Source organism: Festucalex cinctus, chromosome 16, assembly GCF_051991245.1.
Source record: "Festucalex cinctus isolate MCC-2025b chromosome 16, RoL_Fcin_1.0, whole genome shotgun sequence".
NCBI lineage: Eukaryota > Metazoa > Chordata > Actinopteri > Syngnathiformes > Syngnathidae > Festucalex > Festucalex cinctus.
The window spans coordinates 1922501-1935527 of NC_135426.1; the positions used below are offsets into that span (position 1 = coordinate 1922501).

The window sequence follows — 13027 nt, forward strand, 5'->3', positions numbered from 1 at the left end:
CTTTCAAACAATTTTATTGACAATAATAAGACAACCAATATTAATCATAACAATCACCTTTAATGATAAAACCTTAAATCAATAAAAATATAATAAAATAAAATAAAATAAGATAAAGACAGGAGATTAAGAATAATATAACCTTTTACAATAAGCTTTCTGAGATTGATCATTTCTCGGAAAAGCTTAAGACCTGATTGACAATAAGATGTTTTTGGCCAAAAATAATTTGAAGATATGGGAGTGTATTAAATGGCCCCTACCCTAACACGCGATTAGTCATTCATATCTTCCTATTATACATCATTATTGCTAAAAAAAAAGTTGTACATTACCAATTATTGAAGATAATTCCATTCACGGCTGGTTCCAGTCCTTCGTAAAAATCCAAAGTCCTCAAACAGGCATAAATCCATCTTCAGCAATACTCCCCATCCAGACCAGATCGCAGGGTAAAGAAAAAAGAGCCCCGATCGTAGCTGGTGACGGCTTTTTATCCCCTACGGTCAGACCACCGACTTCTTCCGTGAATGTCCTTCCGCCTCCTCATATCAAGTCGCACTTGTTGGGACTCATTTCCAGTAATTTTCCACAGACGAGCCATGAAGATGAAGTCATACATTCTTTACAAATGTGTCATGGATACACAACGTTGAATGATGAGTCATACATGAAAATATGTCAAGGTCTTCAGCTCTATTCGACAATGATGAACGTTAAAATAAATAACATCATAGATATATTAATTAAGCAAGCATGAATAACATATATATACATGACATGTTAAATCCCAAATTCTCTCACGGCACTTAACAGGTTAATTCTAATCTCTGTTGCACATCTTGTATATATCTTTGTTAAATCAAACAATACATACAGATAATCTTTTCAATGCAGTTACAGCAATATTATCAGCGATAAAAGACAGTATCACTTATAAATAAAAGAAAAGAGAAAAAAAGAAAAGACAGCAAAACTTCATAGTTGGCTTTCAATGTGCTACAAACATTGATCCAAAAATCAGGTTAACAATTGTCGAATATAGATTGTGTTGTGTATTATTATTTAATTCAGGATATCATTTATTTACACTCAATTTGTATCTTATATGGAATGTCCGGGCAATGCTGAGTGGGTGGTTTAGTTGTACAGGTTTGGCGGCATCTGGTGGTTACTTTGAGGAACTACACCCAGAGGCCAAAGAATGATTCAGTCCTACAGACACCAATTGGTCTCTAACTAAGAATTGAGTCTAGTCCATTAATTTGTTATCTCATTTTACATGATATGGCTTTTCATCTGACCCTACTCAATCTACTCAATTCAACAGCATACCAAATGGCAATGCAAATGATATGGACTTTTTTTTTTTTTTTTTTTTCTGTAACGTTAGAGCGCGAGTAGCGCCAATGCTACTCACTGGTGTGGTCATCATCATCGTGTTTGATTTGTGCATCCAGCAAGTGAACAAAAGTATTGTGACACACCTTTTGAATCAATTAATTTCCTTTCAGCTTCTTCATTGTGGATTACAAGAATCTCGGTATCCCTTGGCATATTTCAGAAAGTCACTTTTTGGATAGGGCCATGTGTCCCAATACTTTTGTACACCCTTTCAGTTCAGTCTGTGTCAACTGGATGCTGTTTGAGTTTCCAAAGTAACCATGGAAGTCTCAGCATGCCACTGCATGTTAACAAAGGCGGACATTTTGTCAAATCAGTCCAATAAATCAAATAATGAAACGTTTCATCCAAATAAGTGGAAAGCTTACAGTCGTTGCTGTTCCACTTTGGTCCAATAGGTGTCGATAGTGTGTGTTCAAACTGTTGCTGACTGGCAAAACAAATCAAGAACAAGAAAGCATTTCTTGGCAGCTGGTGATGCTAATGCTAAAAATTGAAAACAGCATAAATCATGCTATTTCTACTACGTAGTATCTCAAATATTCTCCAATTTGGATACTGTAAATTTATCGGATCATTTCTTGGGAGGAGCAATATGGCAGCCTCGCGACCTCAAACGTCTTGACCTATCGGCTAGCCACTCATATATGTAGATCAGTGACTGAAACATATTGATGCTAAAGCTAGCTGTGATAGAAAACAATACAAATTGAACAAACAGTACGCAGACTGGCTCATGGTTCGTTGGTTGACACCACCAGGCCTTTTCAATCCACACACTCGCAAAGTCACAAACAAACATTCTGTGATGTCAAATCTGTTGAAGCTTGATGGCATATTGGAGACCGACTGACTTCCCCGTGGCATGTGTTTTATTTTGACGGCATGCCGGCCGGTTGTTGAAGTGGCATGCGTCGGTGGCGACGTTGCGCTCATTTTCATCCATCCTGACTCCATCCCCACATGCCGCCTTTTCTCTTGCAGACAATTGGGACGCTCGCCCTTCAGCCTCTCCAAGCCTGCCGGAAGTAACGGCGAGCATCGGGAGCGACGGCGGCCGGTCCGCCCGCGTCGGGGGTGAGGAGCGCCAAGGCGCACTGGGACGCTCGGGCGAGAGGAGAATTCCCGGAGAAAGCGGCGTTCCCGCTGTGCATGCCGACGGGACGAATGGCTCGCGATCGGCGGCCAGGAAGTCCGCCGTTTCTCCGGGGGCCTGGAAGATCCCCGGATCGGACAAGCTTTCCGCCACTCTGCGTGCCGGAACGTCGGCCAGGTAACAGACGGATAGAGCGAGCGAGCGAGCAAGCGAGGAATCCGTGCGGGACCGCTCCTCAAATCCTCCTCCTTTTATTTATTGGACTACGGACTCAATTATTGGCCACCCTCCACCTTAACAAACTGGACGTTGATCCGTTTGGAGAAACTGAGAAGCAATCAAATGTAAGCAACTTTTTTGTACGATAAAATTTTGTGGGACTAAGCGGACTGCGCGGGCCCAACAACAATCAGCGTGTAAATAAGACGGACGGACGGACGGACAGCTGAGAAACGAGGACGGCATGGATGTGCCTTAGGAAGGAGCGAGGGGGCGGAGCCTAGATGTTTTTCCAATGGCTGCTAGTAACCATGACGACCATACATGATGTCTTGTGAAGTTGACGACGTGGCGAGCTTGTGTGCTTTTTTTTGTCCCGCAGGTCCTTCGTGTGCCAAAATGGCTTCCCTGCTCTTATGCACTTTTCTACAAACGAGTCCACCGACACTCTTTCAAGCAGAAGACGTCGTCTCGGTTGCCACGGCGATGAGGAACCATCAAGCACAACATGGGAGCAAGCGTCATCTTTGTCTTTTTCATCACTTTTGTTGGCCAAGGAAAACCAAAATGTGTGTGTGTGTTGATGACGACGACGCAGCTCAGAATCACTGTGTGGTGTAAAACAAACTGGGGAAAAAAAAGAAAAAGAAAAAAACATGACTCGGTGTTCTATCAGCGGTCACCAAGACTTGTAGGTTATGCGGAGCAACTATTTTTATGATAAAAAAAAAAAATGCAGCACTATGAAGATATGACATACTTTTCTTTCTTGCCAGAAATCTTGTATGATACTCTGAGGAATAAAATCAAAACATTGACACAACAGTAAAGCAATGTACTAAGTTACTATGCCAAACTTAGGTTCGTTCATTATGAATTCATATGCCAGGGTGATTAATTACATGGCAGCAATCATTTTTCATTGACCTGAAGCACTTGTCTGCCTGTGCATCCCAGGAAGTTCAGATTCCATTTGCACATTCTCAAAAGGAGTTCTGTTGACGTTTTTGATTAGGGTATTGCACCATACGCCATGTTTCATCTTGTAAAAATGGTCCCCAACCACCAGTGTCGGTGTCAGATGTGATCGAACTGCCAGATGCTATCGGGTCGCCTGACGAACACTTCCCGCTACAGGATTGGCTGGAAATGAACCAGTTGATGTCAAGCATTGGAAAGGAAATATTCAAGATGTCATTTAAATCACAAAATGGGACGGAACGGACTGAAATTGTAAAAACGTAAATAAACCGAAAAATATAAAAGCAAAATATATTGAATAAACAGGGCCGGCGCTAGCCATTTTGGTGCCCTAACCATAAATGTTTTGTGGTGCCCCCCCCCCCCCCCCCCCCCCAACACTCCGTCCGCACACACCATCACCCCTCCCCTGGTAGAAATGAACAATATCTGAGTATTTGTCAGTTTTGCTTTATTAAACAAAATAACTTGTAAGTAGGGCTGGGTTTGAAATATCGATAATATATCGCTATCATATCGATACACCTTTTCATATCCCAATATCGATACATAAAACCATGTATCAATATATCAACCCCCCCATTTTTGTCAATTTATTTACACAGCCTGTGCTGTGGTTGTAATTTATTTAAATTATTATTTATTGTTTTTATAAGGCCATGTTAAATGAAACAGATTAATGTAACTGCAATGGATTCAATTCCTAATGTAAATATTCATATTCTTAATAATGCATTAAATTATAGCAAGAAGTTTCTACTCTTTGCAGCATTGGTACTTTTGACTGTCTAAAATATGTGCTGCATGAATTCCTCAACTGAATCGAAAATCGTTGTGAATCATGAATTGAATCGGGCCTTGTGAATCGAATTAAATCGATTCTGGAAATCTGAATCGATACCCAGCCCTACTTCTAAGTGTCAATATTGAAGTTTTAAAAATGTTCACAAAAATAAGTGATAAATAATAAGTCTTTATAAAACTAACAATGACACCAAATACTCAAATAAATAAAGCTAAATGAATTAAAATAAAATTCAATGCCACTACTATTAACAAATAAACATCTGGAAATAAACAAAGTGCAAGCAAGTTAGTAGAGGCCCTACAGAGGCACATGTCTACATTTCTGGGCTGCAAAATCGGCTATCAGGTCATCATATGACAGCTTTTGTGCAATTTCCGCATTTATGTTAGGGTGTGAAATGCTCCTTGAACATATTGAAGCATTGATCCTGTATTCAGAAATACAAGACAATATTCAGGGATTCTACAATGAAATATGGTTTTGAACCAACCATGGTACAAACATTTTCTAAATTGATTAGGATTATGGTATTGTGCAGGCCTATATTTAAAACACAGGTACATGAAAATTTTAATAATCTACCTTTTTAGAGAAGGACTGATAGGGCACTATGTAAAAATTCTGGACATAATGTTAAAACTATGAAATGAGGAAATCTACTTAGCCTTAAGATGATGATTATTATTATTTTCAAATTACACTTTTACCAGTACATGCCGCTCTTGGCCGTTCCATATGAAACAATATTGTCTCGTCACATTCCATTTAACATACCGTATAATGAACGTGCTGGTCACAACCATTCCACTGCGGCGGTTTGGAGTGTTTTTGTTTTTTTGTTTTGCTAACTGTGGTCATGTAAACGTAGCTGCTACAAAATAAACAAATTGTCATTGTCATACCTGCAAGTGACGCGCGAGCATCATCTCATTGTTTTTTCTTTTCCGCCCCCAATTCTTGATGCCTTTTTGATGACATGTCCAGATATCCAAGAATAAACTTATGCCAAATTTGCGATTGAAGCATAAAGTATACACCACCCCCCTCCCCCTTTCCCTAGTAGTTTGTTTCGTTGGAGCAAAAGTGCACCCCGCTACCCTCCCCCTTTCCCTAGTAGTTTGCTCCGTTGGAGCAAAAGTGCACCCCGCAGCCCTCCCCCTTTCCCTAATAGGAACAAACTACTAGGGGAGGGGGGGCACGAACGTAGACCAGCGATACCGCTCGTCGAGTAAATAATGCTACGTTATTTTTTTGTATTTATTAACATGCTTTACAAGCTTTTATTTTAAATATTAGACACTGATATTATAATTGCTAATATGATTATTTTTACGGGCTTGATTTGTTTTTTGGTGCCCCCTTAGGCAGTTGGTGCCCTACGCGCAGTGCGTGGTAAGCGTATGCGGAGCGCCGTGTCTGTGAATAAATAATCAAATAGATTAACTAAATGATAAAAACACCAAATAATTGTCTCAGATGTGACAAATATTGTCAGTTTAGATTGTTAGTGTTCCTATTATAATTATTAAGACTGTTTTTTGTTACTCATTTGTGAACATCTAAAAAAAAAAAAAAAAGAAACCAAATCGAAGCTAACTTCTTTAGCGCTGCTGCATTGACGTCACTGGCAAGCACGAAGGCGCTTCAATCTTTTTTTCTTTTTTTTTTTCACTCTTAAAGTATGCTTTTATAACTTTAGGTTTATTTACATTTTTACAATTAGTCCATCAATTTTGTTATTTTGAACAATTGTAAACGGACAATTTCCGGACAATCCTTTAGCGTGACGTAATCTGCAGGCGACCCCTATACAATCTGGCAGCCCGATCAGATGTGACACCGACACCGAACCGTGGGCCATTTTTGACCGTGGCGGGTCGCAAAAAAAAAAAAAAAAAAAAACCGCACTGTACTTCCGGTTAATTGATTAGCCGAGGCTTTAAAATGTTTTATTTTGAAAGGTCACCGGATTTCTCTCTGTTTACGACAGACTTTTGACGCATGTCAATATCCATCTGAGCCGCGTAGCGGTGATGCTAATCGGTAAGTTCGTAAAAGGAGTTAAAAAAAAAAAAAAAGGTTTTAAAGATATATTTGGAAAGTTTCTTTGCCACGGAGAAAAAAAGGCCTGTGATGAGACTACACAGGAGCCTATGACCAAGAAGAAAAAGAAAAGAAAGGTGAATCCAGTGTTATGGTGAGTGAGTTATTCGTGTCCAGTGGTGCCTTATGTTGACGCTGCTCATATATAAAAATGGGGCTTAGTTCACATTATTGTTAAAAATTACACCGGATTTTCTGTTGCTCGAGCATATCATTCATAAGCATTACCGGAGTGCGTTGTTGTTACACTTATGGTGTTTGTGCTGTTAGTACAGGTACATAAAAATACATACACTGGATTTGCGTTTGTAATCAGACGCCCCCCCCAACACACACACGCACGCCCCCACACACTCTGGGTTGCCGGTCCGATAAAGTTGTTGACTTGTATGAAACGGTCCGTGGTGGGAAAAAAAATGTTGGGGACCACTGTTGTAGTGTGCTAAAAAGGCATATTTTAATGCAATATGGTATTTTAGTACAGGGAATACAAGGCCTTGTGAATTTTAATTTTGTAGTGTCCACGTTTGTCCGCAAGAGGGCACGCTGAATGAAAATGTCATTGTCTTCCCCGAAATATCCACTGGAGGTCGCTGTTGACACATTTTCAACTGCTTGTCGCCTTTACAATGTCACGTGAGACGTTTTTTTTATTAGTCACAATGTTCATATTTTATTATTTCAAAGGCGTCGACTGTGTTGTGAAATGTCTGCAACACTTTCTCTTGGTGTACTTTACCGTCATCGCACTCAATTTCCTCTTCTTTTTTTTTTCTTTTTTCTTTTTTGCTTCGTAGTTCCTCTTTCAGTCTGTTCTAGTCAAGAGTTTTTTGGGCAGCATACATACATTGCATAATACAAATAGAACCCCAAAACGTTTGTTAATAATCCAATCCTTAATCCTTATTAGGATACGTTGAAATGACTCCTAACTTGTTTTACGGGAAGGAACAGCCTGCACAGACGTCATCTGCATCTACAGAGGTGAGTGAGGCCGGAAAAGGGCCGCTTGTGTCAAGTGCGAGTTTATCTCGAAACATGCGTGCACTGCACATACTTGACATTCTCCACTAGCCGCGGCTGGTGCACAACCTGTTCTACCACGCGAGGATCGTGATCACTTCCACGCTCGCACCCTCGTCATGACGTCATCGAGGAAGCTCGTCTTGTCGGTGTTCCCACTACTACCGGTGTGGCTGTCACCAAACTTGTCATAAGTTTGATTCTAATTAAAGGATGCGGAAAGAACCTGCATGAATATAATGTCGGTGGTACACGTGACAACAGTCTTTCGATCAGGAACATTTAGAAACAAACCTACAGGATTTTTAAAAGCGTATAAATACAATATTTATCATCGAATTCATCATCAGTGCATTAAAATGCCAGTGTTCATTGATGAAAGCCAACATACACAGGTGTAGTATCATTTCCGTCCGTGCATACTTTTCTGTTTTTTGGCACACGCCGAATTAATGAACCAACGTGAACTACTCCAGGGAGTTTGGATTGTGTTTCTGTCTTGCGAGAAACGCCTCCCCGCCTGCGTCCACACAGAGAGTCGGCGGAAATTTCGACGGCATTTTGGTGGCGTCGCGGCAGCCAAACAGGCGAGAGGAAGAGGCGAGGGGTGGGGCCACGGTTGGGGTGACAGCCGTGACACGTAACGTGGCCGGCTCATTCAGTGGACGGACGACACATTTGTCGGGGGCGGTGTCTGAGGTTTGGAGGTTTCTCTTTCCTTATTCTTTTTCCTCGGCGACGGTTGTGGGAGCATCAGAGTCGGTGGAGGGGGGGCGGCCGGGCCGAGCGCTGGTGGGAGGAGGCAGAGAGACCGCAGCTGCCGCACTGCCTCTTGACAGGAGCGAGAGGAAGTACGGAAGCAAACTCGCCGCTCATGGCTACGGTAAGAAGCAGTCTAACAAGCCGATTTTCCGCGGCGGATCGAGTCGGGGGGTCGTGCGGGAGCGGCGGCGTTCCGAGGCTCATCGCCACCACGCCCCGGAGCATCTTCGCTTCTTTTTCTTTTCTTTTTTTTTTGTCGGCTGGGTGGCGGGAGTGATCGGCACCCACGCGCCTCTTGGGACAAATATACGCCTTTTAAAATGCGACTTTTGAACACCCTGCGTCGTTTGACGGCTTTTTACGGAGTGGTGTGGTTAGCATGGAGGGCCAGAGGAGAGGGGCGGACGTGAAGCCGCCCGTATCCGCCTTTGATGGCTGAGTGGCGGGCGACTCGAGTCGAGAAGCAGTCAGCAGCCGCTTGGGGGTGTTAGCTCGCAGTGCAGCCGTTAGCCACAAGCACACCGGAAGCGATGACGTTGGCCTTCACAATGAAACATCCACAGCGTGTTTTTGTCATGTAAAGTTTTCCATGTTTCATTTTTACGCATATGTTTTATAATCTCCAAGTCGATTCCCATTACTCGCGTGAAACTCTGTTAGCCAGCCAGCCGGTTAGCCACTTCCTGTCAAAGTCGCGCTGCCTACTTTGAAAAGCCGCCACGTCTCATAATTATTAATTTGACTGGAACTACGACTACAAATTATGTTATGGGACTAATGAACATAATAATACAGACAGCCATTCCTGTGCCCTTTCTTTTCTGGCCGCTCTATTCTCTGAACAAACCGGAAGTTGGTGTTGTTTACCACGTCTGCCTTTATATGGATGAATTTGAATGGGATTATTTGGGTTAAATGACAGGGACAACTCATGGTGTGACGTTGCTTGGGTTTAAATGATGATGTAACATCTGTAATGTGTCTTAATAGAATTGCTTGATCATTTTGAACAGATTTTTATGGGATTTTAATTGTAATATGTAGTATTACTATTAGAAAGAGGAGCAGAATTCTTCCCATGTGGCAAATTCCCCCTCAATCACCTTGCAGCGTCTCTCCACCACGCTGTCCCACTATGTGTGCTTTGAAATAACCAGAGAGGGCTGACACAACATTGAACCCCGACGTAGAAGGGTGTGTGTGTGTGTGGTGTGTGTGTGTTGGGGGGGGGGGGGGGGGGGGGGGGGGGTGGGCGTGCGTTAACCTGCCAGCAGGCAGCCAGTGATGGTGATGGAGAGGCCTGATGGGACCAGTCAGCGTCACTCACTCACTCTTGCTGTATGTCAACTTTACTTTCAACGGTGCTAATGTATAGACATACCATGCTAATTATAGCATGTGAAGCCTTGGCCAAGCTGCTGAAGTCGTGTTTGTACCTGAAGAAGGGCGTTTCGAAAATGTACTGGCAGCAGGATGATGATGATGATGATGATGATGAGGAGGAGTCACTTTTTGAGAGGATTTTTAAACAGACTGTAAATGAATGAACGCAAAAGAAACATGAAGGGATCAGCAGCACCTATCTTATCGTATAACACAAGTCTTTCCAATCGATTCTCGTGTGGAGATTTACCACAATGCAAGATGATCTGACACTATTTTAATGTTTTGAACATCCTGACAGGACTACAAATGTCCACATTTCAGCAAAAAAAACAAATGCACTTACAAGTGAATCAGAAGAAAATGAGAGTGATTGCCAACCGCGACACAAAAAAAAACAAATGCACTCACAAGTGAATCAGAAGAAAATGAGAGTGATTGCCAACCGCGACATCCTTTCAGGAAACGGAAAAGTCAGATTCTCATTGGAGACCTTTTGACCCCGGTGGGCCGGTGTGGATTTCTCAGTCCGGGCCCGAAAGGCAGGCAGGTGTAATTACAGACGTGCCGACAAGATGTCCGACATGCACGTTGCCGTGTTGTTAACAGGAAACACTTTACAGAGTCAACTTTCAGACATTTTCATAACTCGGGATTGACATTTAAAGAACTACTGCAATAATTTTTGTTAAAAAGAAAAAACACATTTATTTTGTTATTTTTCTTTTTATTTTACTGTGCGGGTCATTATTTATGAGGTTTTTATGGTTGATATTATGTACAGCACATTGTTGCAGCAGCAGGTGTTTTTAGAAAAGAAGTTGAATATTTAATAAAAATGTCCAAAAAAAATGCTTGAATTAGACATCAGAGAGGAGGCAGACAGTTCTCACCACAACTGCCACGATCAATTCTTCCGAAAATCAAAACATGAAAATGTGAGTGACCTTATTATCAAAATACAATTAACCAAAAATAACACGTCACATTTTTTAAATACATTTTAATTTTGTATTTGTAGCATTGAAAAAAATGACACAATACCAGATTTTTCACATTTATTTATTTATTTATTTTTTTCAAAATGGAAAGCAAAAAGAAAATGGAGACCCAGCTGCACTGAATTATATTTAAACATGTAATTGTCCACATTTGGACAAAAGCGTTGTTGCATATCTCGTGCCTGCCTGCCATTGTTCTTTCGGCCTCCAAGTGGTTGAGGGCACCTGCGTGGGTCACAGCCAGGTCGTGTGCTGCATCATGCCTCGGATATCGCCTGCAAGCTATAATCAAATATGACAAGGCCCATCCCACATTAAAAGCAATCTGTTAGTTTTTCTTGTGTACATGCACATGGTGCTGGTTGCTGTCATCTTGACTTAGCATTTGTCTGACCATTTTCAAGACCCCCCGCCCCGCCTGCCCGGCTGGTCGTGGAAGTGACTTCCTTCCCTTCAATGCCGCCGATGGCTTTCAAGCGTACTAACTCGATCGTGCCAGCCTTCAGTTTTGTTTTGTTTTTCCCCCGCCGCCGCCACTCTCGTCGGCTTTTGTCCGTCCGTAATGCCCTCATCCCGTGTGCATCTGTCGAGTTGGGCCGTGGCCCCCGCACGCACGCGCGGCCCCCGCCATGTGGACCAGCTAATGGCGGGCCCGGGCGAGTCAACGATGCGTGGCCGCAGGTTGCAAAAGTGGTGCCTTGAAGTCAAAACTTAAAACAGTCTGGGAATGCGCTTTCAACAGTCGCGATTTGTATTGAGATGTGTGCAAGTTTTAGTGGCACGTAAATCAAATCAAAGAGGTGTCGTAATCAATTAGTCCTCCAACAATAACGACCATATCGTAATCAATAAGTCCTTCAACAATAATGACCATATTGGTCGTTTTACCATGCACCAACATGCAACCAAGTGTTGTGTATTGTAGTTTAGTGACCTCTAGTGGCCATGTTAAATAGCAAAATGGAGATTTGAACCCGGACCTTTTTTGCGGAAGACTTAACATCTCACTTACTGAGCTAACCGCTCAGTGAATTTGCCGTCGGGTACGAATTGTTGGGGTTCGGTATGGATGAGGCTTTCAGTGAGCTTGTACGGTACACATTACGTCTTTACACTTCAATGGTTGAGATTAGGAAAAGGCAGAGTACAAAACATGTAGTCCTAACTAGCAAAACATATTGTGAACACTAATGCAATCAACTGGATGAATAGCTCAGTCGGATAAACGCTCGTTTTCGACCAGACGGACCAGGTTCCAAACTCTCCTCCAGTATTTTTGCGCTATTTAACATGGCCGACCCGCTAGAAGTCGCTAAACTAAAATACGCAACACTTGGTGCTACCTTTCGACCACTGTGGTCGTATTTATCAGAGGACGGACTGTCTCTTTAGATGTGTGCAAGTTTGAGCGGAGCATGAATCCAATCAAAGAGCTCTCGCCATTGAATGCAGCCGGAAGCAAACCCAGCTGAATAGTTGAGTTATGTGGCCCAGGAAGATTTTGTTTCCGACACGAGCAGTTTGGGCCGACCTGACGAGAATGTGCGCGAGGGAGGCGGTGTTGTCCGATAGCACATCCCAAACAAGATTTGACAAACGCGCTGCTGGTGTCAGGCCGCCCTCGGAAAAATGGAACAAGCACTTGGGCAGATAAAAAACGGGGACAGTCAAAACATGAATGGAAATCCCTCAAAAGATTGCTTACGAGCAACGTCGGCCATTTTGCCCTCTCTTCCTGTTTGAAGGCAAATCAATTAAAGTGATGTTTTATGGAATATGCTTCGGTTTAACATTGACGTTATTGAGCCCAGCTTGTGGCTATCGCCCTGCTGGTTGGCTGTCCGTGGTCCCGGAGGAAATCAAGCCCCATTTATCGCACGTATGGAGTTGGCCCAAATAATCGCGCTCCGTCGTTGAGCAGGATGCGATCTCGTTCAATTCCAGCGCGGGGCCGGAGTGTGTCACGCGTCGCCGGGAGACGACGGAGAGAGAGATAGGCGCATCTGGCTCGGCTTCCAACCCGAGGCCAAACCAGTCTGCCGTTATCCATATTTGCGGAAGCCAACGGGCCCTTGGAAGTAGGGCCCAACCTATTCATCAGCCACCAATTATTCAAAACATTGGCCAACTGGGACAAACGGCCGATTTATTTTCCCCTTAAAGCGTTATTGAAGAAAACTGTAGTTTCTGACGCTGTGAAAGTACCCTGAATGCACCATTTTGCTTGTGTAGCATTAGCAACTAGCA

The 13027-nt window shown here is 42.8% G+C and overlaps 2 protein-coding genes across 3 annotated transcripts in view; both read left to right on the forward strand.

The window, feature by feature from the left end:
• The window catches only part of magi2a (membrane associated guanylate kinase, WW and PDZ domain containing 2a), a 550070-nt gene extending 546521 nt beyond the window's left edge, over positions 1-3549 (forward strand). The window contains 1 exon segment of the mRNA XM_077498878.1: positions 2389-3549. Coding sequence (XP_077355004.1) covers positions 2389-2681 — 293 coding nt within the window. The 3' untranslated portion in view covers positions 2682-3549.
• Positions 3550-7324: 3775 nt separating this feature from the next.
• LOC144004205 (fatty acyl-CoA reductase 1) overlaps positions 7325-13027 on the forward strand; it is a 71859-nt gene continuing 66156 nt past the window's right edge. The window contains exon 1 of one of the 2 annotated variants that reach the window (XM_077501233.1): positions 7325-7595. In XM_077501233.1, the coding sequence (XP_077357359.1) occupies positions 7533-7595 (63 nt within the window). In that variant the 5' untranslated portion in view covers positions 7325-7532. Of the gene's footprint in view, positions 7596-8237; positions 8518-13027 lie in introns of those variants that run through there. The other variant, XM_077501234.1, reaches the window with a different exon arrangement.